The sequence below is a fragment of the Mustelus asterias genome, chromosome 11 (genome assembly GCF_964213995.1).
Source record: "Mustelus asterias chromosome 11, sMusAst1.hap1.1, whole genome shotgun sequence".
Classification (NCBI taxonomy): domain Eukaryota; kingdom Metazoa; phylum Chordata; class Chondrichthyes; order Carcharhiniformes; family Triakidae; genus Mustelus; species Mustelus asterias.
The window spans coordinates 71,933,942-71,960,709 of record NC_135811.1 but is presented as its reverse complement, the minus strand read 5'-3'; the positions used below and the strand labels follow the sequence as shown (position 1 = coordinate 71,960,709).

At 44.3% G+C, this 26,768-nt stretch overlaps 1 protein-coding gene across 1 annotated transcript; it reads right to left on the bottom strand.

Moving 5' to 3' along the window:
• Nucleotides 1-3,647: 3,647 nt before the first annotated feature.
• dnaaf19 (dynein axonemal assembly factor 19) lies at nucleotides 3,648-25,298 on the bottom strand. The gene is made up of 3 exons (XM_078224428.1): nucleotides 25,150-25,298; nucleotides 12,017-12,146; nucleotides 3,648-6,021 (listed from the first exon to the last, which is right to left on the bottom strand). Exons 1-3 carry the CDS (start codon nucleotides 25,290-25,292, stop codon nucleotides 5,560-5,562), a joined length of 735 nt encoding a protein of 244 aa, XP_078080554.1. The 5' UTR covers nucleotides 25,293-25,298; the 3' UTR covers nucleotides 3,648-5,559.
• Nucleotides 25,299-26,768: the final 1,470 nt, after the last annotated feature.

The following is a 26,768-nucleotide window of genomic DNA, read 5'->3' as shown; positions in this document are numbered from 1 at the left end:
TATCTCATGGACAAGATGAGTTCAGAGAGTGCATGGAGAAGTTAGAGAAACTAAGGAAAGATGTAAGTTCAGGCCTGGGGCAGGGGAGGAGCATTGTAGGATATTTGGCCTATAGGGCTAGTGGAAGTGAGGCAGCTGGTTTCAATCTTAATGACAAAGTAGTCCATGAGTTCCCTAAATGTATCATTGGACGTGAGGGTGGAGAGGACAAGGTTTAAAACTGTTTGCAGTTGGGAAAAGAAGCCGGAGTTATCTTTGCATTCCAGAATGATCCTGGAATAGTAAGCAGTTTTAGCAGATGACAGTAGGAGCTGACTATGTTTTATGTGGTCCAGCCACATTTGGTGATAAACCAGTTGTCCATCATATCCTTTCAAGTCTGCTTCCCTTAAACTTAGGGGAGCAGAGATTAAGCTAGTGCCAGGGAATACAGCCAGGGTGTGAGAGAACAATGATTTTATTGAGGGCTCAGACATCAAAGGTGGGGTGAGGGCAAGGTTAGCTTCAGAAATTTTGTTGGGATTTTTATAACGCAGTGATAAGTATACTGAAGGATAGCTTTTTTCGAGGCGCTGATTGATATAGGAGGTAGGGTTGGGTAGTGGAAGTGGAATATGGGTAGTGAGTGATACAATGGAGTGATCAAAGATGGCCTTGTCTGATTGATACAATGGCACGAGCAAGATCCTGCAAGATGGCCAGGTCAAGGGAATGATCGTGTATATGGCTCAGTCTCCAGAGGGGAGCTTTTCGGGATTGACTTGGTTGGGTAGACCTTTGTCATGTCTAGTGCCAAGGTCATCCTGTTCATCAATTATTATTTATTAAGTGGCTTGCTATGCTATTTGAGAGAGCAGTTAAGAGTTAACCAAGTTGCTTTGGGTTTGGAATATATATAGCCAAACTCGGTGGCAGATTGCTTTCCCTAAAAGACGTCACGCCGGTCGATCTGCCTGAGGGCAGCTGAGAGTCAACCACATTGCTGTGGCTCTGGAGTCACATGTAGACCAGACTAGGTAAGGAGGGCAGATTTCCTTCCCTAAAGGACATTGGTGAACCAGATGGGTTTTTCCGACAATCGACAATGGTTTCATGGTCATCAGTAGATTCTTCTTAGATATTTTTCATTGAATTCAAGTTCTACCAGCTGCCATGACAGGATTCGAATCCGGGTCCCCAGAACATTAGCTGAGTTTCTGGATTAATAGTCTAGCTTTAATACCACTAGGCCATTGCCTTTGCTTTCACTGCCTCCATCATTTGCAATGTATGGAAAACCCCTCGGGAGCAGAAAGTTTTGGAGCAGCAATATCTGAAAGCTGATTTGATATTCATAAATCTAGGGTTCTGTTCTTCAGGCTGAATAACAATAAATGAACTCATCCAGTCTTTATTTAACACCAGTTGAACTTTATAGCCTTAAAGGAAGAAACCAAAAGTTCTATGCAATAATTCACTGACATCAGCATAAACTGATATCCCAGTAGAGTATTAAGGGAATGGTCACCGTCGGAAATGCTGTCATTTGAACACAATTTTAAACAGAGACCCTGTCTGCCCTTTTAGATAAGCATAAAATATCCCATGACATTAACTGAAGAAGAGCAAGGAAGGTTTCTGCAGGCTCCTGCCCAGCACTTATTTCTCAACCAACGCTAAAAATATGATTTGGTCGCCTGTGTGACTGCCACATTTCCTATGTTACAACAGTGATTACACTCCAAAGGTACTTCAATGGCTATAAAAAGCTTTGTGATACCTTGATATGTGTAGGTGGAACCCCTTATGGGGTGATAATTTTGAACGTATTATTATTGATTTTAAAGAATATTGTTCACTTTGGCCAAAAGCAATTTACTGCAAAGCATCATGGTAAAAGTCATTTGGGCAAAGATATACTTCAAGAGAATATTTTGGCCTTGGAAATATGCAAGTTTTATCAGTTAAAGTTTCAGCTGGAAAGAACGTTTAGAACACTTAATCGTATTTCATGAATAGGGTTTATTCACTGTCCAGACAAAATGGACAGATGCCCAGATGTGGTGTCACGAGTTAATCTGGTGACCTTTAAAGGGAACCCGTGAGAACATTTATTTGAACTCTGGGCTGAGCGTCTTAATCTACTAGGCAACCAGGGTGTAGATTAGCAGCCAAGACAGGAGTCAATTTCCGGATTTATAGACTAATAAAATACCGTTATGCTGAGGAGTGGAATGTGATTGGCCAAAGTATTTGACAGGTATTATTGTTAATTTGCGTATCTTGAAGATGATTGATTCAAACTTACTGAAAGGCAGGAATGATCGATAAGAAAAATCTATAATTAATCTGTTTTTGATTGTATATTAGAATCATAGAAACCCTAGAGTGCAGGAGGCCATTCGGCCCATCGAGTCTGCACCGACAACAATCCCACCCAGCCTCTATCCCCGTAATCCCACATATTTACCTCAATAATCCCTCAAACCTACACATCCCAGGACACTAAGAGGCAATTTAGCATGGCCAATGTACCTAACCCGCACATCCAAGATCAGCAATGATAGGCCTACTCCTGCCCCTATTTCTTATGTTCTTGTGTTCTTATGATCAATGAACAAGATATTCTTCTAACAGGTATTAGTGTGTCTCCACTAATTAGATGCTCAAACTCAAAACAAGGAAAGCTACAGACTACAGTTAGTTGCTTCATGAAAAAAGTACTGGAATAGAATGGGTGGAGCAGGGAGTTAGATGCTGAACTTTTACCCCTGATTCAATGAATGTCTCCAGTGTCTGCTGGGTGCAGGTGTTCCACATGAAATGAATTGGCCAGTCTCAATCCAGTTCCTAATGGAATTGGGCACAAAGCATAGAAGAATCGCAACAATTGGATGTCTCCCTCATATAGGGTGCAGGATGGCTGCAATCTGGAATAGAAAATGATCATATTCATAGAAATCATAGAAACCCGACAGTGCAGAAGGAGGCCATTTGGCCCATCGAGTCTGCACTGACCACAATCCCACCCAGGCCCTACCCCCACATATTTACCCGCTAATCCCTCTAACCTACACATCTCAGGACTCTAAGGGGCAATTTTTTTTTTTAACCTGGTCAATCAACCTAACCCGCACATCTTTGGACTGTGGGAGGAAACCGGAGCACCCGGAGGAAACCCACGCAGACACGGGGAGAATGTGCAAACTCCACACAGACAGTGACCCAAGCCGGGAATCGAACCCAGCTCCCTGGAGCTGTGAAGCAGCAGTGCTAACCACTGTGCTACCGTGCCGTATTGTTAGAAGCATTTTCTTTTGAAGCTAGGCTAAGGGACATTGGTGCGAGTGTTACCCTGCCTTACACTGTCTCCAAACTGGGAGTGCTTGAACAAACTCTGGAGGAGACATTTTAACTTAGCAATCGAGTAATATCAGATACCATCTCTTCTACAGTCTGCCCCATATTCCTACCCATTGCCAGAAGTTAAATTATCCTTCTTGAAGGCTACCTGAAAAGAGAAAATAATCCAATGCAATCTTGATTAGTGAAAAAATTCACACAAAAAAGCTATAAAAATGCCATAGGAGTCAGAATTAAATATATTTTTTATTCAATAATCTTATTTTGAAAGCAGAATATGTTGTTAATATTAGAATACCAGACTCAGAAATGTTAATGTTTGGAGCCATTAACAAAAAGGTTATGTAATTTGTCAGGGTTAACATATTGTTAACAAAACATAAACCTCCAGAACCTTCCCAAATCAACTCATTCAGTATCGGATACCACTCTCCCACAGATCACAATCAAGAGTCATCCACCCATTCCATACTTGCAGTCTTGGCACAGCAGTGTTCTGGAAGTGGAACCAGGACTCTCTGGCTGACGCCCAGGAAACTCCCAAACACTTTAACCCCTCAGAAGCATCACTGAGGGATATCCAGAGCAACATCTCTATCAGGTTTTCCAGCCACATGCAGAATCTGCACCAGCAGAGGGCACTGAAGACAACAGATCCATGCAGGCAGGAGATGCATGAGCTCCACTCTGAACAGATAAAATCAGGTTGGATAGTGGAATTTTAGTCTCTGTATGCCCTGTTTGAGAGCAGATATCCACTCCATCTGACGAAGGAGCAGCGCTCTGAAAGCTAATGGCATTTGCTACCAAATAAACCTGTTGGACTTTAACCTGGTGTTGTTAAAACTCTTACTGTGGATAGTGGAAGCCAGGGCCCCGAACTAGGGCTTGAGGAGGAGCCTGGAATCTGGGGGCAGAAAGGAGATGCATGGACAAATAAATGTGGCACAAATTGCCAAACCCAACAATATTTCTGTGTACGAACTAATTACACACAATTTGTTCTTGTGTCTGCACAAAGTGTGTGGGCAATGAGAGGGTAAGAGTTTTAACACCAGGTTAAAATCCAACAGGTTTATTTGGTAGCAAATGAGGGGGCCAGTGTAATGAAATATGACAGCAACTTCCTCCAATTTAAGACATAAGAACAGGCACTGGACTGTGGCGACTAGGGGAATTTCACATTAACTTCATTGCATGTTAATGTATGCCTTACTTGTGACTCATAAATAAACTTTACTTTTACTTTACATAAAGAATTTTAGGAACTGCGGATCGGAGACAAACGGAAACCCTGATAAATGATTCTTGATGTAGTCCCCAAATATGGATGGAGGTGGTCATGGTCAGCATTTTATTCTTTTTAAACGACAGTAATTTTTCAAGCCTCAGCAGAGCCTCCAAGCCCAGGCTCTCTGCCTCCATTTTGCAGCTTTAACATCACTGTCAGAAATAGCCACACATGCCCCAGGAGAAGAGCAGCCCTATTGGTTGCAACAGAAAGTGACTTCTTCCAGCCTGCGAGGTAATCCAGATCTACCAAATCCCGTGCCATGGCTAATCACTCAATTTATACAGTCCTCACCAAGCCTGGGCGTGTTGATGCAAATATAATTTGACTGCAATACACCACAACTGGCATAAAGGGATAGCATCAAAAATTAAATTCAGCTCGATTTCAGTTATTAGAGAGATAGGATAGTTAATGTTTACACTGCAGCACAGGATAAAAGAGAACTGAGACATGAATTAAAAACAAAATTGCTGCAAAACCCAGCAGCTCCACTGGTGCCTGAAGAAACATTTAGCTCCTGTTTCACTAACTTTACCACAAACAATAATGATTCAAGTGATTTAATCTGTTTCAATCGTGCTGATGAACTGATGGATGAGACACTAATAGTTCCGTCTCCCTCGTTTTTTCTTTGGCCTGAAATAAACAGAGCCTTAAGTCACTGTAACCAGCGACATTGGAAATTGACATTAACACAAATGAATAATGATTTTCACATTTCGGTGAATTGTATTTTAAAGGTGGACATTTCAAGTGGTGGGAGCTATGTTTCTTTGAATGGACAGCAGTGGAATTACCTTGGATCAAAACTACCACTCCACAGGCTAAACTTTCCATTTAATAAAAAAATTACTCTCTGAAGTGCAGGAAGAACCACAGTATTATGAAATGGGAAAGAATCTTTCAGAGCTGCAAAGGCTGGACTAGCTCAACTTGTATGCTTCCATTAATTGCTGTCGCATTAGTGCAGTTACCGTCTCCCCTGCAGGACACTCCTCTTTTGCAGATTTCTGTACAGCTTCCAGCTCTGCCTCACTGCCCAGCCGCAGATGGCCATCCAGCTCCTGCTGTAGCATCTGAAATAACCTCATGCCTTTCTCTCTCTCTATGCCGCTCAGGAAATCCACATTTAGGTCAAACCTTTGGGTTTGGGAAAGATGCAGCAGGATCCAGTAAACTGCTTGGCCATCTGTCGGTTGGAAGTGATCGCAAAGGATGACGAGGAACTCACCAAGGAATCCAAATCCAATTTCAGTATGGAAGATGTTCCCCAAAAGCTGACCGCCTAGGTTGAGCAGGAAGGTGTATTTCTCTGGTTCAGTGATGTAGTATCGTCTCCAGTCACGGCTAAACTCCGCTGCTGTCTTCGGCTGGGAATTCGAGTGCTTAGGAAGAGATAATATGATACAGGCTTCAACCTAAATCAACATCAGTAATGTGACAGTGTTTAGAAATGTTGCTGTTTCAATAGCAGGTGCTTCAGTGATATGAAATGGGAAGATTCAATCCAGTTCCAAGGAAATGTTTGTCTGCAGCAGGAAACATGTCCATGGCTCAGCAGTCTCACTCACTTTAGGACAGCTAATGTCAGAAGTGCCGAATTATAGCAGAGTTGTTTCTCAGAGGTTGGGGTTGAAGCACACAGGTGGACAGTACAGAGGGAGCTCTACTCTGCAAGTAATTATGCCAGATCTTGTCTAAGAGTAATTAAAATTAACATTGGGTATCTGAAAGTGTTACAATGACCAGTGCAAACAGCCGTCCCCTTGAGGAGCACAAAACTCACAAAAAATAGAGATTGCATCAACTGAGAGAAACTGGTGGGAGAATTTTCTGAGACCAAGTGTGCAGGGACTCACTATAGTGCACAAGGCTCTTTGATATGACTACTGGAGTCATTTAACTCCTTTATATCAGGATTTATATAGATCACCTTTTCCAGCATTCTTCAATGCAACGCAATAACTAATTGTTAGGAGGTGCAGGAGAGCAGCATAGGTACAGTCTTCCTCCCTGAGAGAAGAACCTGGCTCCTTCCTCACGGCAGAATATGGGGAAGCACTGTATGAGTAACCATGAGAGCATAACTGCATTTCACCCATTCTATTGTACGTTGCCTCTGAGTATCGATACACCTTACTTTCATTTACAGCATTAAGGTCACACACCAGAACACTCCTCCCAGCCTTCCCTCAACATCAGAGCTCACCTGGTGAAAAATCAATCTCACATTACAGATACAAGTAGACCCAAATTTTTGGGGTACAGGTTTATATTCAAAGAATATCTTCAGATACTCCATGGCTCATTTTTATGAAACTGTAAAGGTCATGAACTCAAGCCTCTGACCATCTTATACACAGCACTTCATAATACATGCACATTAAATACTGGACATGAATATCGCAGAGATTGTCTGACTGCCGTGGAACAACCAAAGAAATTCAAAATCACCAACAGAAGTTAAACTGAAAGGGAAATTAAATGCCCCTATGCCCTTCCCTTTGGTGAATACCGGTGCAAAGCACTCATTAAGGATCTCACCCAGTTCCTCGGCTCCATCACCATAACAGAAAAAAATTCAACAGACCGTAAGGCAAAGGGGTACAGGGCCAAAATAGCAAAGGGCAAACAGGCATGATGTCACATGCAGAATTGACAAGATAGAATAGAGTAGGGGAGAACTTTGGTGTTATTGAAGAAAGAGCACTTTTTTTAGTATTTTGAGTTATGAAAGGATGAATGGTCTTTCTTGCCCTTATAATTTTTTGAGTAAGATGAAAATGGAGAGTAGATTTATATTTTAAAAAACTGGGGAATGATACAGATTTGCAGAGGAGGAAGGAAGAGCAAGCACTATAATTGCAACAGTGATTTACAAAGGGCAGTAGTATTCCCTAAAAGGCTCTTATTTAATGAGATTACAATATCAGAGGCCTAGTATAGAAACATAGAAAATAGAAGCAGGAGTAGGCCCATCAGCCATTCGAGCCTGCTCCGCCATTCATGGTGGGTCATCAAATTCAATTTCCTGATCCCGCCTTCCTCTCAAATCCCTTGAGCCCCAAGAGCTATATCTAATTTCATCTTGAAATTACTCAACTACTTTCTGGGGAAGTGAATTCCATAGATTGAACATTCTCTGGGTGGAGAAATTTCTTGTCACCTCAGTTCTAAAAGGTTTACCCCTTATCCTCAAACTATGATCCCTAGTTCTGGACTGCCCCACCATGGGGAACAGTCTTTCTGAATCCATCCTGTCTAATTCTGTTAGAATTTTGTAATTTTCTATGAGATCCCCTCTCACTCTTCTAAACTCAAAATGAATATAATCCTAACCAACTAACCGATGGAATTTAACCCAGACAAATGTCAGGTGACTGGATTTGGAAGGTCTACTGCAGAAGGAAAGCATACAGTAAATGGTAGAGCCTTAAGAAATATTAGCATACAAGGAGATCTCGGCGTGCAGATCCACAGTTCCCTGAAGGTAGCAACTCAGGTGGACAAGGTGGTCAAGAAGGAGTATGGCATGCTGGCCTTCATCGGTCGGGCGTCAAGTACAGAAATTAGAAAATCATATTGCAGCCGTATAAAACTTTGGTTAGGCCGCATTTCGAGTATTGTGTACAATTCTGGTCGCCACACTACCAGAAGGATGTTGATGCATTGGAAAGGGTGCAGAAGAGATTTACCAGTATATTGCCTGGTTTGAAGGATGTAGACTATGAAGAAAGGTTGAATAAACTTGGATTGTTTCCATTGGCGCGTCGGAGGATGAGGGGGGACCTGATAGAGGTTTACAAGATTATGGCAGGCTTGGATAGAGTGGATAGTCAGAGTCTTTTTCCCAGAATCGAAGGGTCAATTACTCGAGGGCATAGGTTGAAAGTGAGAGGGGGAAAGTTTAAAAGAGATGTAAGGGGCAAAGTTTTCACAGAGTGGTGAATGCCTGGAATGCGCTGCTGGAAGAGGTGGTGGAAACAGATTCTAGAACAATGTTCAAGAGGCATCTGGATAGATACATGAATAGAAAGGAAATGGAGGGATATGGACAATGTAGAGGCAAGGAAATATTAAATTAGAGAGGCATCTGTGTCGGCACAGACTTGGTGGGCCAAAGGGCCTGTTTCTGTGCTGTACTGTTCTTTATATCTTTGTATTGATTAGTCTCTCCTTATGTGACAGAACTGCCATCCCAGGAATCAGCCTAGTAAACCTTTGCTTCACTCCCTCTGTAGCAAAGACATCCTTTCTCAGAAAAGGACACAAAAACTGCACACAATACTCCTAGTGTGGCCTCACCAACACCCTTTACAATTGCAGTAAAACATCCCTATTCCTATACTCAAATCCTCTCGCTATGAAGGACAACGTACCATTAGCCTTTACTGCCTGCTGTACCTGCACGCCTACTCTCAGCGACTGATGCAGGATGACACCAAGGCCTCGCTGAGTATCCACTTCTCTCAATTTACATCCATTCAAATAATAATCTGCCTTCCGATTATTGTTACCGAAATGGATAATCTCACATTTATCCACACTATACTGCATCTGCCATGCATATGCCCACTCACTCAGCCTGTTCAAATCACACTGAAGCATCTCTGCATCCTCCTCACAGCTCACCCTCCCACCTAACTTAGTATAATCTGCAAATTTGGAGATAATAAATTTAGTTCCCTCTTCCAAGTCATTAATTTATAATGTGAACAGTTGGGGTCATAGCACAGATCCCTGTGGAACCTCACTAGTCACTGCCTGCCAATTGGAAAAATTCCCATTTATGCCAACTCTTCGCTTCCTGTCTGCTAACCAGCTTTCTATCCATCTCAAGGCACCACCTGCAATCCCGTGCGCTTTAACTAACATTGTAGTCTGCTATGAGAGATCTTATCGAAAGCTTTCTGAAAGTCTAAATGAACCACATCCATTGGTTCTCCTTGGTCAATTCTACATCTTCAAAGAATTCCAATAGATCCATCAAACACGATTTCCCCTTTGTAGATCCATGCTGACTTTGTCTGATTATACCACTGCTTTCCCAATGCTGAGCTATGAAGTCCTTGATAATTCACAAGATTAGATCACATGGGATTAGGGGTAATTTATTAGTTTGGATAGGTGATTGGCTGATGGACAGAAGACAGAGTAGGGATAAATGTATTTTTTTCTGGATGGCAGGAAGTAACTAGTGGGGGTGCCACAGGACTTGGTCCTTGGGTCCTAGCTATGTACAATCTATATTAATGACTTGGACACAGGGATAGAAGACTCTACAGCCAAATTTGCAGATGACACAAAAATAGGTGGGACAGTAAATTGCACTGAGGAAATAAGAACCCTACAAATGGATATAGATAGGTTAGGAGAGTGGGCCAAAATGTGGCAGATGGAGTTTAACATGGATAAGTGTGAGGTCATGCATTTTGGTTGGAAAAATGGAAAGGTGACTTATTATCTAAATGGGGAAGAGACTTCGGGGTGCTCCGGTGCAGAGGGATCTGGGTGTCCTTGTTCATGAGTCACAGAAAACTAGCATGCAGGTACAGCAAAAAGTAAAGAAGGCGAATGGAATGTTGACATTTATAGCCAAAGGAATAGAATATAAAGGTAAGGAAGTATTGTTGCAACTATACAAGGCATTGTGAGACCGCACCTGGAGTATTGTGCACAGTTTTGGTCCCCTTATCTGAGGAAAGATGTTGGAGGCAGTTTAGAGGAGGTTCACTAGATTGATTCCAGAGGTGAGGGGTTTGTCATATGAAGAGAGATTGAACAGTTTAGGCCAAACTCTCTGGAATTTAGAAGAATGAGGGGAGATCAAATTGAGGTATACAAGATGATAAAAGGTATGGGTAAAAGTAGACGTGGAGTGAATACTTCCTCTTGTGGGGCGTTCTAGGACGAGAGGTCATAGTCTTCGGATAAGGGGTAGCAAATTTAAAACAGAGTTGAGGAGAAACTACTTCTCCCAAAGGGTTGTGAATCTGTGGAATTGACTACCCCAAAGTGTGGTGGATGCTGGAACAGTGAGTAAATTTGAGGAGTTAGACATTTTTAATTGGTAATGGGTTGAAGGGTTATGGGGAGAAGGCAGGAAAATGGGGATGAGAAGCATATCAGCCATGATCGAATGGCAGAGCAGACTCGATGGGCTGAATGGCCTAATTCTGCTTCTATACCTTATGAACTTATAATGGACTCTAGCAACTTCCCCAGTACTGATGTTAGGCTCACTGGTCTATAATTCGGTTTTCTCTCCATCTCCCTTTTTGAATAGTGGGCTTACATTAGCTTAGAATTTTGGAAAATGACGACCAATGGATCTACTATTTCCAGAACCACTTCCTTAGATACTCTGGACTGAAGATTATCAGGCCCTGAAGATTCATCCACTTTCAATCCCATCAATTTCCCCAAAACCATTTCCCTACTAATACTGATTTCCTTCAGCTCCTCATTAAAACTTGTTTTTCTCAGAAAGGATGAAGGAACTAGCACCAACTACTCCCTATAGGGAACATTTATACTGTATTGTACTAACAGGTTGAAATACACTGGCAGTTGGGTAGTAGGCTGGTAGCCCTTGCTAGTGAAGAAATTATGCAGAAAATATAGTTAGAAGAGTTTTATTTGCTAAATTTAAAACCAATCGGAGTTTATATGATGGAAAATGCAGGCATGCAGTTAGACACCCAGTGTGGTATCTGAATCACACAAATCAGGCATCCCCTGTTGTTGAGGCAACTGACTAGGAAGGAGCATACACAGCCACGTTTCCCCAATCCTAATAATTTTTGAGGACACCTGCTCAAAGTTCACACGTACATGAAAAGGTCAAGCTTGTTGTTCCCAATGTCAAACAGCCAAAGGTGAGGTAAAGAATCAGGAAAAAGGGGAGGCTATTCACCCCCCAAACCTATTCTGTGATATAAATTGATGACAGCTGATTTGTACCTTAATTTCATCTAGTCTTCTTGTTTCTACACCCCATTCTACCCTTGGCTAACAAAACTCTTATCAATCCCAGCTTTGAAATTTTCAATTGACCCATGGCTGGCTGAACAGCTTTTTGGAGGAGAGAAATCTGTATTTTTAATATTCTTCCGATAAGTGCTTCCTGACATCATCCCTGAACAGCTTAGCTCTAATTTTAAGTATATATCCTTTTGTTATGAATTGTCACAGCAGAGAAAAGAGTTCATCTCTACCTACCTAACCTATCAAATCCTTTAATCGTTTTAAACATCTCAATTAGATCACTCCAACTGGTGAAGTGCAAAGCTTTAATATTACATCAAAGATGACATTGACTCCGACTCCTGCAGAATCCCACCTATATTTAACCCTATTCCATGACCATCAGACACTAACCTTGGAGAGTCCCACCTGAACACTGTCCTTTGTGCTCGTTGACTGGGCACATATATTCCAGAGTTGCTTCTTTGCTCCCAACTTGTCTCGCAAGTCCAGGGGTTTCAGGTGCGATGCCAGCACAATATCCCTACATAAAGTAGAAACATTGGATTCATTTGCTGCAATTCTCCTGCCCTCACATTCTTCCATCTGCAAATTAGAAGCCTTGTGGTGCTTGCAGGTAAGGGCACTAGCTGGGCACTAGCATTGATCCATATAGATCATGAAGTGCACAAGGTTCATTCCAGATGTGGGATCAACTGAGGTACCAATGGACAAAAATAAGGCAGCGACCAGCGTAAGAATGTTTTTGAACAGGAATAGGTTTTAAGCTGAATATGTCCTTTGTGGATAGAATACTCACTCACTCAACGTGTCTCTCAATTCCTTTCCAAAAATCAACCATAATACAGATGAAGTAGGAGCAGTAGTCAACTCAGCCCCACGAGCAGCCGCCACTCAATAAGATCATGGCTGGTCTAATTTTAACCTCAGCTCCATATTCTTGCCTAGCCCCAATAAGCTTTCACCATCCCATCCACAACGCACCCCCCCTCCCCCCAACCCGACACAACACCCTTGCTTGCCAAGAATCTATCTTCTTCTGCTTTAAAGATATTCAAAGATTCTGCCTCAACTACCTTTTGAAGAGGAGAATTCCAAAGTCTCACAACACTTAAGAGAAAAAAATTTCCCTCGTCTCTGTCTTAAATGGGTGACCCCCATTTAAGTTTAGATTCTCCCAAGAAAGGAAGCATCTTTTCCACGTTCATCCTGGCAGGAACTTGTATGTTTCAATGTTGTGGGCACGATGGTACAGTGGTTAGCAATGCTGCTTCACAGCGCCAGGAACTGGGTTCCATTCCGGCTTTAGGTAACTGTCTGTGTGGAATTCGCACTTTCTCCCCAGTGTCTGTGTGGGTTTCCTCCAGGTTCTCCGGATTCCTCCACAGTCCAAAGATGTGTGGGTTTGGTGGATTAGCAATGGTAAATTCGTAGTTACAGGGATAGGCCGAAGGGGAGGGCCAGGTGGGATGTTCTTTCAGAGAGTTAGAGCAGACTCAATGGACCGGATGGCCTCTTTCTGCACTGTGGAGATTCTATGCATTCTATAATTTGGAAGGTGCTGTCCAGTCCCAGGAGGAGCCTTGGTGAATTGCTGCAGTGCATCTTGTTCGCGGCAGCATGGTAGCAGTGGTTAGAACTACTGCCTCACAGCGCCAGGGACCCAGGTTCGATTTCAGCCTTGGGTGACTGTCTGTGCAGAGTCTGCATTTTCTCCCCATGTCTGCATGAGTTTCCTCCAGGTTCTCCGGTTTGCTCCCACAGCCCAAAGATGGGTAGGTTAAGTGGATTACCCAAGGCAAATGTGTGGGACTACAGGGATAGTGCAGGGACTGAGCCTGGGTAAGATGCAAACTCCTTTGGCACTGTAAGGATTCTGTGGATTCCAAGTCACCTCTTACTCTTCCAAACTAGCCTTTCCTCATAAGACAAACCACGCATTCCTGGTATTAATCTAGTAAACTGTCTCTGAACTTCTTCCAATGCATTTACATCTTTCCTTAAATAAGGGTGGCACAATGGCGCAGTGGTTAGCACTGCTGCCTCACAGCTCCAGGAATTTCGGTTCGATTCCCAGCTTGGGTCACTGTTTGTGTGGCGTTTGCACATTCTCCGTGTGTCTGCGTGGGTTTCCTCCGGGTGCTCCGGTTTCCTCCCACAGTCCAAAGATGTGCAGGTTAGGTTGATTGGCCATGCAAATTGCCCCTTAATGTCCCAGAATGTGTAGGTTAGAGGGATTAGCCAGGTAAATGTATGGGGTTGTGGGGATAGGGCCTGGGGTGGGATTGTTGTCGGTGCAGACTTGATGGGCCAAATGGCCTCCTTCTGCACTGTAAGGTTTCTGTGATTCTAAGGAGATCAATAATGTATACATTACCCCAGTTATGGTCTTACCTGCCCTATATCACAGAAGAAAAACCTCCCAACTCTTGTAATCAATTCCTCTTGCAATAAACGATAACATTCTATTAGCTTTCCGAATAACTTGCTGCACCTGCCTTCTAACCATTTGTGATCCATGCAGGAGAACACCCACATTCCTCTGTCTCAGAGCACTGCAATCTTTTACCATTTAGATTTTTTTTTTTGTCCTGTCGAAATGGACAACCTCACATTTTCCCGTATTATTCTCATTTCTTAGATCTTTGCCCACTCACCTAACATATCTATAGTCTTTTATAGCCAACTTATGTACTCTTCACAACTTATTTTTCTCCCTATCTTTGTGCCCTCACCAGGTTTAGCAACCATAACTTTGGTCCCTTCATCCAAATTATTTACAAAACTTGTAAGAGTTGAGGCCCGAACACTGATATCTGTGAAACACCACTCCTCATGTCCTGCTAACTAGCAAAATTGTGGATCACAAAATGAAAGTATTAACTCTCACTGCAGCATCCACTGATTTACACTGCATATTCAAATGTACTGTGAATACTTATGGCTGCAGGTTCAATGAAGTGTTCAGGAGAAAACAATAGGAGCTGTTTCAATAATAAAGCCTTGCACTGGGTGGAGTGACTTGTTTAGACAAATGACAGAGAATTGTAAAGTGAGGCCGGAAATTAAATCAAGTCCAACATGTGAGGCCGCAGGCAACACCCAACATAACTAAACACTGCACTGACAGCTTTAATTGTAAAATAAAAGTCATTGATACTTGTGAAAGCACAGGCTGAGTGGATGTGTTTCAACTCTCTGATGCCAGCTCCACTTGCATCAAACTCTGTTCAGTTGGGCTTCACAAAGAGGTCCACTGGAGCAAGAGGCGGAATTCTCCCGTCCCGCCTGCCACAGGAACTGCAGCGGGCGGGGGGCAGATCATGAAAAGGTCCATTGACCTCAGGCGGGATTCTCCGGTTTGAGGCGAGCACAGCCTCAAGAAGATCTTTCCAATTCTTCCTTTAAAAAAATAACAGAGTTAACAATTCACACTATTATTAATGTGCAAATCACAAGCAAGTTTGGGGAAGAAGAGAAACAGTGTGACTTGCAAAGTTCCAGACTTGCTGGTCGATTTACACTGCTCCATCACTAGGAATCATGGAGTCCCTACAGTACAGAAGGAGGCCATTTGACCCATCGAGTCTGCATCGACCACAATCCCACCCAGGCCCTATTCCCGCAACCCCACGCATTTTACCCTGCTCATCCCCCTGATGCTAATGGACAATTTAGCATGGCCAATCAACCTAACCTGCACATCTTTGGATTGTGGGAGAAAACTGGAGCACCCGGAGGAAACCCACGCACACACAGGGAGAATGTACAAACTCCATACAGACAGTGACCTGATGCCGGAATTGAACTTGGGACCCTGGTGCTGTGAGACAGCAGTGCTAACCACTGTGCCACCATGCAGCCCCTAGCTTCACATAAATAGCAACTCACCCTTCACCTTCCAATTAGTTTTATTTATTTTAATTTTAGTAGTATTAATTACAGTAACACTTTTAATACATTTGTACACTGATTAGCCAGAGATTTACCAGAACGGTTTCGAGAGTGGTGGATTTTAGCTACAAGATTGGGTTCTTCTTGGAGCAAAGGAGATTCAGGGGAGATTTGCTAGAGGGGTACAAGATTCTAACACATTTGGAAAAGGCAAACAAGGGAAAACTTTTCCTATTAACTGACAGTATGAGGGCTACAGGGAAACAGATCTAATGTTTTGGGCAAGAGATGCTGGGTGCCTATGAGGGAGAATTTTTTTTACACTGAGTTGTAATGGCCTGAATCTCACTGCTCACGATGGTGGTGGAAGCAGAGACGATCAACAATTTCAAAAAGAACTTGGCTGGGTGCTTAAAGAAATAAACTTGCAGGACTACAGGTATTGACTGGGGGAATGGGACTACCAGGACTATTCCATGGAGTGATTTAAAAGCTTGCCAGGTGTCCAGAGGGTATGGAGATTAAAGTGACCGAGTTGACAGGCAGGAATACAGATGTTGATCACAGTGGTGATCTTCAGGGCTAGAAGGGGCAGTCCAGCCACAGCTCCCCCATTCTAGGGGAGAGTGGTGAGGTCAACCCGTTGTCCCCAGCCTGAGCCCACCCAATCCCCAGGACGCTTGAGGGACCCTTTCTCTGCAACCTGGCAACAGAGGGGCAAATGGCCATAGAACCTACCTACTTGACCACTACCCCGCCTCCCGACCCCGGGGCCCAAGGCGCCAGGCCAGAGTGTCAGTGCAAGGTTGCTAGGGGGCACTGCACCAATGGCCTGAATGTGGTGGTCTGAGTGGGGGGATCTGAGAGGGAAGGGGTGGCTAAGCAGAGGAGTGTGAGGGAGGGGGAAGGGTGATTGAGTGGGGGGGGCGGGTCTGAGAGGAGGGGGGGCTGAGTCACTCTTATGCCTGCTGGTGTGGGGGAACGTTGCCTGTTATATGTGGATGGGAGTGAGGGGGGGGTGGGAGGATGCCCCTCTTTGGTGAGGGGGTTGGTGGTGCTCCCCTGGTCAACGGTGGGAACCATTTCATTTTTTGGGGGGAGAGGAGCCCATCTCCAAGTGGAGGGATCAGGGCACCCAATCTCAGAACAGCAGAGCTGGCCAGCGGATTCCCATCTTTCAGGTAGGCGAATCCCACCTGACAGAAGCTCCCAGCACGAGCGGGAAACACTGTTTTCCTGCCGATGTGGGCAGTTAGCCCGAAAACAGGAGAATTCCATCCATCAAATTTAACCTGTGGAATCTCATTCGTGCAAGTAGTCAATTCTTCTTAGAGGTTTTTAAAATATCAAATCTTATATCTTTTACCTTTTCTTTATTTTTTATTCTTTATCCCAATCTCTCTTTCCCTATCTTTCTGAGCTGATTTGACTCAAGTTTATCCTATTTGCTTTCTATCGTTCCTTTCTCAGAGGTTTGCAGCATGGAAACAGCCCCTTCAGCCCAACTTGTCCATGCCGCCCAGTTTTTACCACTAAGTTAGTCCCAATTGCCCGCATTTGGCCCATATCACTCTATACCCATCTTACCCATGTCACTGTCTAAATGCTTTTTAAAAGACAAAATTGTACCCGCCTTTCCTACTGCCTCTGGCAGCTCATTCCAGACACTCACCACTCTCCGAGTTTAAAAAACTGCCCCTCTGGACCATTTTGCATCTCTCCCCTCTCACCTTAAACCTATGTCCTCTAGTTTTAGACTCCCCTACCTTTAGGAGGAGAAGATGTTGACTATCTAGCTGATCTATGCCCCTCATTATTTTATAGACCTCTTAAGATAACCCCTCAGCCTCCTACCCTCCAGGGAAAAAGTCCAAGTCTATCCAGCTTCTCCTTATACTCAAACCATCAAGTCATGGTAGCATCCTAGTAAATCTTTTCTGCACTCTTTCTAGTTTAATAATATCCTTTCTATATTAGGGTGACCAGAACTGTACACAGTATTCTAAGTGTGGCCTTACCAATGTCTTGTACAACTTCAACAAGACATCCCAACTCCTGTATTCAATGTTTTGACCAATGAAACCAAGTATGCCGAATGCCTTCTTCACCACTCTGTCCACCTGTGACTCCACTTTCAAGGAGCCATGAACCTGTAGCCCTAGATCTCTTTGGTCTGTAACTCTCCCCAACGCTCTACCATTAATTGAGCAAGTTCTGCCCCGATTTGATCTACCAACATGCATCACCTCACATTTATCTAAATTAAACTCCATCTGCCATTTATCAACCACTGGCCCAACCGATCAAGATCCTGTTGCAATCCTAGATAACCTTCTTCACTATCCACTAAGTCACCAATCTTGGTGTCATCTGCAAACTTACTAACCATGCCTCCTAAATTCTCATCCAAATCATTAATATAAATGACAAATAACAGTGGACCCAACACTGACCCCTGAGGCACGCCGCTGGTCACAGGCCTCTAGTTTGAAAAACAACCCTCTACAACCACCCTCTGTCTTTTTCAATGATTAAATCTCAGGGATATATATGGTTTCAGATTTCTCTTTGCCCTTTATCAGCTCACACTTCCAGCAGGTTACAGCACAAATTACATCTGAGCTGAAGAATGCAATAAAAAATCTAATAGCATATGCTCCACTCCAGCAAGATTTTGCCCATTGTATTTCGGGAGCCAGATTGTCTTGGTTTTCATTGCTGTAGAATGCTACTCTGAACCAGTCCCCACTCACTGCGAATGCTGCCCCTCATCACTGCAAATGCTGTTCCAAACCAGCTTTTAAAAGGTTCTCCATCACCCGATCAAAATGGAAAAGCCTGTCGCCTTTGGTCAGGATAACCTGGTTGATATGGACAGGGTTTTGAAGTGAATGGGTGGGTGATGGGCTGTACAGTCATAGCTGCTGTCCGAAATCCGCCACTTTGTAATTTTAAAAAATGCTGAAAATATTCATCAGGTCCGGAAACATCTGTGGAGAGAGAAACAGATTTAATGTTTCAGGCCAGTGAATAAGAACTGGAAAATGCCATATATGTAACTGACTTTAAGCAAAAACAGAGGCAAGGAAAGAGAGGGATGAGAGAAGAATAAAAGAGGTTTGTGGAGGTGTATATGGAGTGGTAAAATGAAAAAAGAATGATAATTCAAGGCAAAGTACCTGGTAACGGGACAAAAGGATCTCGAGGAACAGTAAATGGTAACAGTAGAATCATTACCAAAAGCTGCTGTCTGCCCAAAAATGAAAGCAGCAAGTAGTTATGATCTGAAATTTCTGAACTCACTGCTGAGTACAGACCCTTGTAAAGTGCTTAGCTGAGAGATGAGGTGCGGTTGTCAACCTCTGCTGAGCTGGATTTTATGCTCAAGTCCCGGGAGCAGGATTCACAATCCCTAACTCAGAAGCAAGAGTGGTACCACTGAATGACTGTTAAGGCTCTGATTATTTAGATACAGGATAAAAAAGGAATCAACTCAAGTCTCCACTTCAATCCTTTACATTAAATTGAGAGAGGTGGTACAACTCACTTTCTTGCTGAAATAAATTGTTGTGTCAAGGACCATGATTGAGCAATTAGAGCAGTGATTTCCAAACTTTTGTGTGTCATGGCATACCTCTGTACGATATTTAAAAATTCTGAGGCACACTTCCTATTTTCTCTGTCTTCTTCCCTTACTGGGAACTTACGTTTTTAACTATTCCCTGTCCTTGTGCCTGTTTTTTTGTTAACCTCTCCCTGTCTCTCTCACTTCCCCCAGGGTTTTTGTGCCCTTTTTGAGATTCACTGCCTGTGCAGGTGCATGGGACCTTTGTCTTCAGCTCCAAGTTCCATTGGTTAAGCACATGGGCCTGACCAACATAAAAAATTGAAACCACGCACGTGCAGCTCTTTCCTAGCTGACGCATGCATGGAAGGCCCAAGATTCGCTTAGTCTAGAAGATGCCAACCACAGAGCTGAAGACAAAGTTCAGTTTTCGTTTAATCACACACATCCTTCTATAAACAGAAAATGTCAGCACACAGACTGGAAACTGTTTCACTCTCCACAGAGCGCTACCAGCATTTTCAGTTTATAGATCAGTTTTTTTCTTTCTGATGTTCTGGATAACCTTCCTTCAGATGTTAATAAAACTCACCAGCAATACAATGGCTGCATTCACAGTGAGCATTACTGGGAAGAAACTTGAGCACCTCAACTTTCACTTTCTAAATCAGTGACTAATCTTCAGCCTGTTAATGACAGAATGGGTCAGGAATTGCTGACAAAATTATGGTGCATTTAATCGCTGTCATTAAATAACTCAGCAATTTGTGGCAAAGGAGATACCCTATAAGTAACAATCATCACAAATTATTGGATAAATGTGTTAGTCCACCACTTGTCCCTCAAAAATGTAAGCTTATTTATTGTCAATCTCCATGCAAATTTCAAGAAGTTTTCCAATGGTATTGTTCAAACAAATTAAATTTGCTGCTTAAAGTTGGGGTTGGTAGTTAACAACACAAGGACAGTTTTTAACAAGATTAATGTTCCTGTAATACTACTTAACTCTAGCTCAATAGGTCTACAATTCAAGTCCTATTCCTTCAGGGGTCCCTAGAGGTTGGAAACATTTAAAATTTTAAGTTCATTTTTTTCCTTCCCTTTTTTCTCTTTCTGAATCCAACCTTACTTCCTCTCCATTTCTGTTTGTGTAGCTAATTTGACTCTATTTCCCCGTTTCGCTCTCTCTCATTCTTCGGTATCCTGCTCCATCCTTAAATCTCATTGGTTAAGGAGATACACAATTGGTCCCATCACCAAGATACCAGATGCTCTGACGTCCTCACCATTCTATTATCAGCTTGCACTTCCAGCAATCTGTAGTCCAAAACCTTTTTCAGCTGAAGGATGAGGAGGAAAAATCCAATGCTACACTCCAGCAAATTTTGGGCTAATCTAACTGTTCCCTCGCTGCTAATCACATTGATAAAAACGCAAGAAATAGAGCAAGAAAAGGCCATTCAGCCTGTCAAGCTGGCTCCATCATTCAATGAGACCGCAGCTGATCTTCTACTTCAACATAATTTTCCTGCACTATTCAAACAGCTGTATATTACAGACGATTAATACCCATAATGTCTGACCTTTTGGTGTGGGTTACGACACCCAAAACCAAAAATGAAAAGTGCTCATCACCATAAAACAGCTGATTTTCCCATAGGAGACTGTTAAATAAGTTAAGTGCCCATGGTGTTAAGGGTAAGATCCTGGCATGGATAGAGGATTGGCTGACTGGCAGAAGGCAGAGAGTGGGGATAAAGGGGTCTTTCTCAGGATGGCAGCCGGTGACTAGTGGTGTGCCTCAGGGGTCAGTGCTGGGACCACAACTTTTCACAATATACATTAATGATTTGGAGGAAGGAACTGAAGGCACTGTTGCTAAGTTTGCAGATGATACAAAGATATGTAGAGGGACAGGTAGTATTGAGGAAGCAGGGGGGTTGCAGAAGGACTTGGACAGGTTAGGAGAGTGGGCAAAGAAGTGGCAGATGGAATACAATGTGGAAAAGTGTGAGGTTATGCACTTTGAAAGGAGGAATGGAGGCATAGACTGCTTTATAAATGGGAAAATGCTTAGGAAATCAGAAACACAAAGGGACTAGGGAATCATTGTTCAAGATTCTCTTAAGGTTAACGTGCAGGTTAAGTCAGCAGCTCGGAAGGTAAATGCAATTTTAGCATTCGTGTCGAGAGAGCTAGAATACAAGAGAAGGAATGTACAAGGCTCTGGTCAGACCCCATTTGGAGTATTGTGAGCAGTTTTAGGCCCCATATCTAAGGAAGGATGTGCTGGCCTTGGAAAGGGTCCAGAGGAGGTTCACAAGAATGATCCCTGGAATGAAGAGCTTATTGTATGAGGAACAGTTGAGGACTCTGGGTCTGTACTCGTTGGAGTTTAGAAGGATGAGGGGGGATCTTATTGAAACTTACAGGATACTGCGAGGCTTGGATAGAGTGGGCGTGGTGAGGATGTTTCCACTAATAGGAAAAACTAGAACCAGAGGGCACAACCTCAGGCTAAAGGGATGATCCTTTAAAACAGAGATGAGAAGGAATTTCTTCAGCCAGAGAGTGGTGAATCTGTGGAACTCTTTGCCATAGAAGGCTGGGGAGGCCAGGTCATTGAGTGTCTTTAAGACAGAGATAGATAGGTTCTTGATTAATAAGGTGATCAGGGGTTATGTGGAAAAGGCAGGAGAATGGGGATGAGAAAAATATCAGCCACGATTGAATAGTGGAGCAGACTCAATGGGCCGAGTGGCCTAATTCTGCTTCTATGTCTTATGGGATATAAGACAGCCAGCACTATCAGCTCTCTCAGTCTGATCCACACATGTCTGATACCCACTTCCTAAGTGCTCCTATCCCCTCCCAGTCAAGACATACCTCGTGAATCCACAATACTGCATAGCCTGAATAAAGTGGGGAGAAGACCAAGGAGAAGAAATGGGAGGTGTACTCTGAGACAGCCACCACCAGCACTGTCCACATAACAACTTGGCTGTTTTTGGAGATGAGGACTTTTCATTAAAGATGTTCATCTCAATCACACATCACACTGACAGCAAGAGGAAGGATAATTGTTGGGACTTAGCAAGGCCAAGATGAATCAACCAACTTGGTCAAAAGAAAGGATTCTAGCCCCTATCCACACCTGCAAACACACACATTGCAAGAAGGAAAACAGACTAAAGTTAATCTTGTTCACCTTCTACCATCCTGGTAGTTGCACAATACAGTGATAACAGAGATCAATCAGTGTCAGTCAATGAGGATCCAATTTGTAAAAAAACTCCAGTGATGGAAAGGTTTGAGAATCACAAGTCCAGACTTACCTATTCTAACCAAGCATTTTGGTTTGATTTGATTTGCTTTATTATTGTCACATGTATTAACACATAGTGAAAAGTATTGTTTCTTGCGCGCTATACAGACAAAACATCCATTCATCGAGAAGGAAACGAGAGAGTGCAGAATGAAGTGTTACAGTCATAGCTAGGGTGTAGAGAAAGATCAACTTAATGCAAGGTAAGTCCATTCAAAAGTCTGACAGCAGCAGGGAAGAAGCTGTCGGTTGGTACGTGACCTCAGACTTTTGTATCTTTTTCCCGACGGAGGAAGGTGGAAGAGAGAATGTCCAGGGTGCGTGGGGTCTTTAATTATGCTGGCTGCTTTGCAAAGGCAGTGGGAAATGTAGACAGAGTCAATGGATGAGAGGCTGGTTTGCGTGATGAATTGGGCTACATTCACAACCTTTTGTAGTTCCTTGCAGTCTTGGGCAGAGCAGGAGTCATACCAAGCTGTGATACAACCAGAAAGAATGCTTTCTATGGTGCATCTGTAAAAGTTGCTGAGAGCCGTAGCTGACATGCCAAATTTCATTAGTCTTCCGAGAAAGTAAAAGCATTGGTGGGCTTTCTTAACTATAGTGTCGGCATGGGGGGGACCAGGATAGGTTGTTGGTGATCTGAACACCTAAAAACCTGAAGCTCTCGACCCTTTCTACTTCACCCTCATTGATGTAGACAGGGGCATGTTCTCCTTCATGCTTCCTGAAGTCGATGACAATCACCTTTGTATTGTTGACTTTGAGGGAGAGATTATTGTTGCTGCACCAGTTCACCAGATTCTCTATCTCATTCCTGTACTCTGTCTCATCATTGTTTGAGATCCGACCCAGTATGGTGGTGTCGTCAGCAAACTTGAAAATCGAATTGGAGGGGAATTTGGCCACACATATTAAACATCCTGGGGGTTCCCCAGGATCAGAAACCATACTGGACTAGCCATATAAATATTGTGGCTACAAGAGCAGGTCAGAGGCTGGAAATCTGCAGTGAGTAATTCACCTCTTGAGTCCTCAAAGCCTGTCCATCATCTACCGGGCACAAGTCAGTAATGAGATGAAATATTCTCCGCTTGCCTGGAGGTGTGCGGCTCCAACAACAGTAAAGAAGCTTAATACCATCCAGGACAAAGTAGCCCACTTGATTGGCACCCAGGTGGCACGGTGGCACAGTAGTTAAGCACTGCTGCCTCACAGCGCCAGGGGCCCAGGTTCAATTCCCAGCTTGGGTCACTGCCTGTGTAAAGTTTGCACGTTCTCCCCATGTCTGTGTGGGTTTGCTCCGGGTGCTCCGGTTTCCTCCCAAAGTCCAAAAGATGTGCTGGTTAGGTGCATTGGCCATGCTAAATTCTCCTTCAGTGTACCCGAACAGGCGCCGGAGTGTAGTGACTAGGGGATTTTCAGAGTAACTTCATTGCAGTGTTAATGTAAGCCTACTTGTAACTAATAAATAAACTTTGTTAAAACTACTAACATCCATTCCCTTCACCACTGACACACAGTGGCAGAAGAAGTGTATACCATCTACACGATGCACTGCAGGAATTCACCAAGGCTCTTTAGAGAGCGTCTTCTAATCCCATCTAGAACAAGGATAGCAGATTCATGGGGACCAACACCTGGAAGTTCCCCTTCAAGCCACAAACCATTCTTACTTGCAAATCATAGAAATCCTACAGTGCAGAAGGAGGCCATTCGGCCCATCGAGTCTGCACCAACCACAATCCCACCCAGGCCCTACCCCCACATATTTACCCACTAATCCCTCTAACCTACACATCCCAGGACTCTAAGGGGCAATTTTTAAACCTGGCCAATCAACCTAACCCGCACATCTTTGGACTGTGGGAGGAAACCAGAGCACCCGGAGGAAACCCACGCAGACACGAGGAGAATGTGCAAACTCCACACAGACAGTGACCCGAGCCGGGAATCGAACCCAGGACCCTGGAGCTGTGAAGCAGCAGTGCTAACCACTGTGCTACCGTGCCGCCCCTGTTATATATATATCACTGTTCCTTCACTCCCTCCCTAACAGTACTGTGGGTGTACCTACAACAGGTTTATTTGGTAGCAAATGCCATTAGCTTCTGGAGCGCTGCTACTTCGTCAGATGGAGTGGATATCTGCTCATCCATCTGACGAAGGAGCAGCGCTCCGAAAGCTAATGGCATTTGCTACCAAATAAACCTGTTGGACTTTAACCTGGTGTTGTTAAAACTCTTACTGTGTTTACCCTAGTCCAACGCCGGCATCTCTACATCATGTGTACCGACACCACAGGGACTGCAGTGGTTTAAGGCGGCAGCGTGCCATCACCTTTTCAAGGCAATTAGAAATAGGCAATAAATGCTAGTCTTGCCAGCAACACTCACATCCCATGAATGAATTTTTAAAATTTATACATGTCTTATGCCATGTCTCAAATTACTCGTATCCCAACTCCCAAAATATGATCTGAAAACATTAAAAACCTGAACATTTAATGGCCCATAAGTTCCAATTTTAATTTGACCTTCTGTCTGAATGATGAGGCATAAAGCGCACCCAATATTAGGTATCTGGCCAGTGATCTGCATACAATAATCCCTGTCTTAACATTGCCATTCATTGCATTTAGCCTGACATTGGCAATAGAAGTAAAACTCCCAACCTATTTGCATCAATAATGTCTGGATGTAAAGTCCAACCTTGCATTATAGTCATTAAATTTCTCATTACCTGAATTCCTCAAATGATCCCACTTTCTGATGAATGGCCCGGAATTTTGCATCATTTTCCCGTTTGTATTTCTCATCAAGGAATAAGGCTGTCTGTAGCTCGGTCTCCAGAGCTTTGAAATCAAGGGTCTCGCTTTCCTCCATCTGCAGTGACTGCAGGAAACAGGAGGAAAGTCACATATTAGCAGCAGCTGAGGGCATGGTGTCCCCAATCAGTTTGGAACCTAACACAAATGCAGCTGACCAAAGGAACTGCCCGGTGCCAGTGCCCTGGAATCATCTTTTGCTTGTGACTCTGGCTGGAAACTCAACACCTGACACTTGTCATTGCATCAATTCAGACCCAGGATTCCATCCTCTGCAGTGCTTTTGAACTATCTATTGCTCTACTTAGCAGGAAATTTCCTCCATCTCCACCCACTGCTCCTCCTTTTCATTTTGCCACTTTCATCGCCCTATCCCCTGATCATCTTGCTTCCTCTCTAAATCTGTCATTTTTCAAATTCCTAGATCCTTGATCCATTTTGCCTCTCACCTACCGATCCCTCGCAATACACCATCTCCCATTACAAATCCAAACCCCATCTAAATCCAATTCTCTTCATTCCCCTCAATCACTCAGCCTGCTCAAAACCCAAGATCCCTTCAATTCCCATTCCCCATCAATACCAACCACCCACACCCTTCAATCCCACTTCCTCAATGCCCATTCACCCACCTATCTGAAACCCCCATGCCTCACTCCCATCTCCCCCAATCCCCCACCCATTCCCCTTGTCCCCCACTCAGCCATCCTCAAAATCCCAACCACTCTCATCCCCCACCCTCATCCCCTCAATTGTCCCCCTCCTCAATCCTCCCCATTCACCCCCCTTTCCCCCTTCTCAATCCTCCCCATCTCCCACCCCCCCCACTCGATCCTCCCCATCCCCCCACTCGATCCTCCCCATCCCCCCACTCGATCCTCCCCATACCCTCCCCGATCCTCCCCATCCCCTCCCCGATCCTCCCATCCCCTCCCCGATCCTCCCCATCCCCTCCCCGATCCTCCCCATCCCCTCCCCGATCCTCCCTATCCCCTCCCCGATCCTCCCTATCCCCTCCCCGATCCTCCCTATCCTCCCCATCCCCTCCCCGATCCTCTCCATCCCCCCCCGATCCTCCATCCTCCTCATCTCTCCCCCCTCCCTCCCCGATCCTCCATCCTCCACATCTCTCCCCCCTCCCTCCCTCCCCCTGATCCTCCATCCTCCACATCTCTCCCCATTCCCCCATCCTCCATCTCTCCTTCCTCCCTCCTGCCTCCTCCATCCCTCCCCTACTCAATTCTTCCATCTCCTCCACTCGATCCTCCACTTCTCACCCTTTCTCAATGTTGTCCCGGGGAGGAAGGAGAAAGAGAGGGTAGAGGGGGAATGCAGGGGTTGGGGGGACCGCAGGTGGCGGAATGCGGGCGGGGGAGGAGGAACGCAGGCGGGAGGGAGGGGGGGGGGGGGGGGGGGAAGGCGGGAGGGGGGGGGGGGGAAGGCGGGAGGGGGGGGGGAGAAGGCGGGGGGGGGGGAGAAGGCGGGGGGGGGGGGGGGGGAAGGCGGGAGGGGGGGGGGAAGGCGGGAGGGGGGG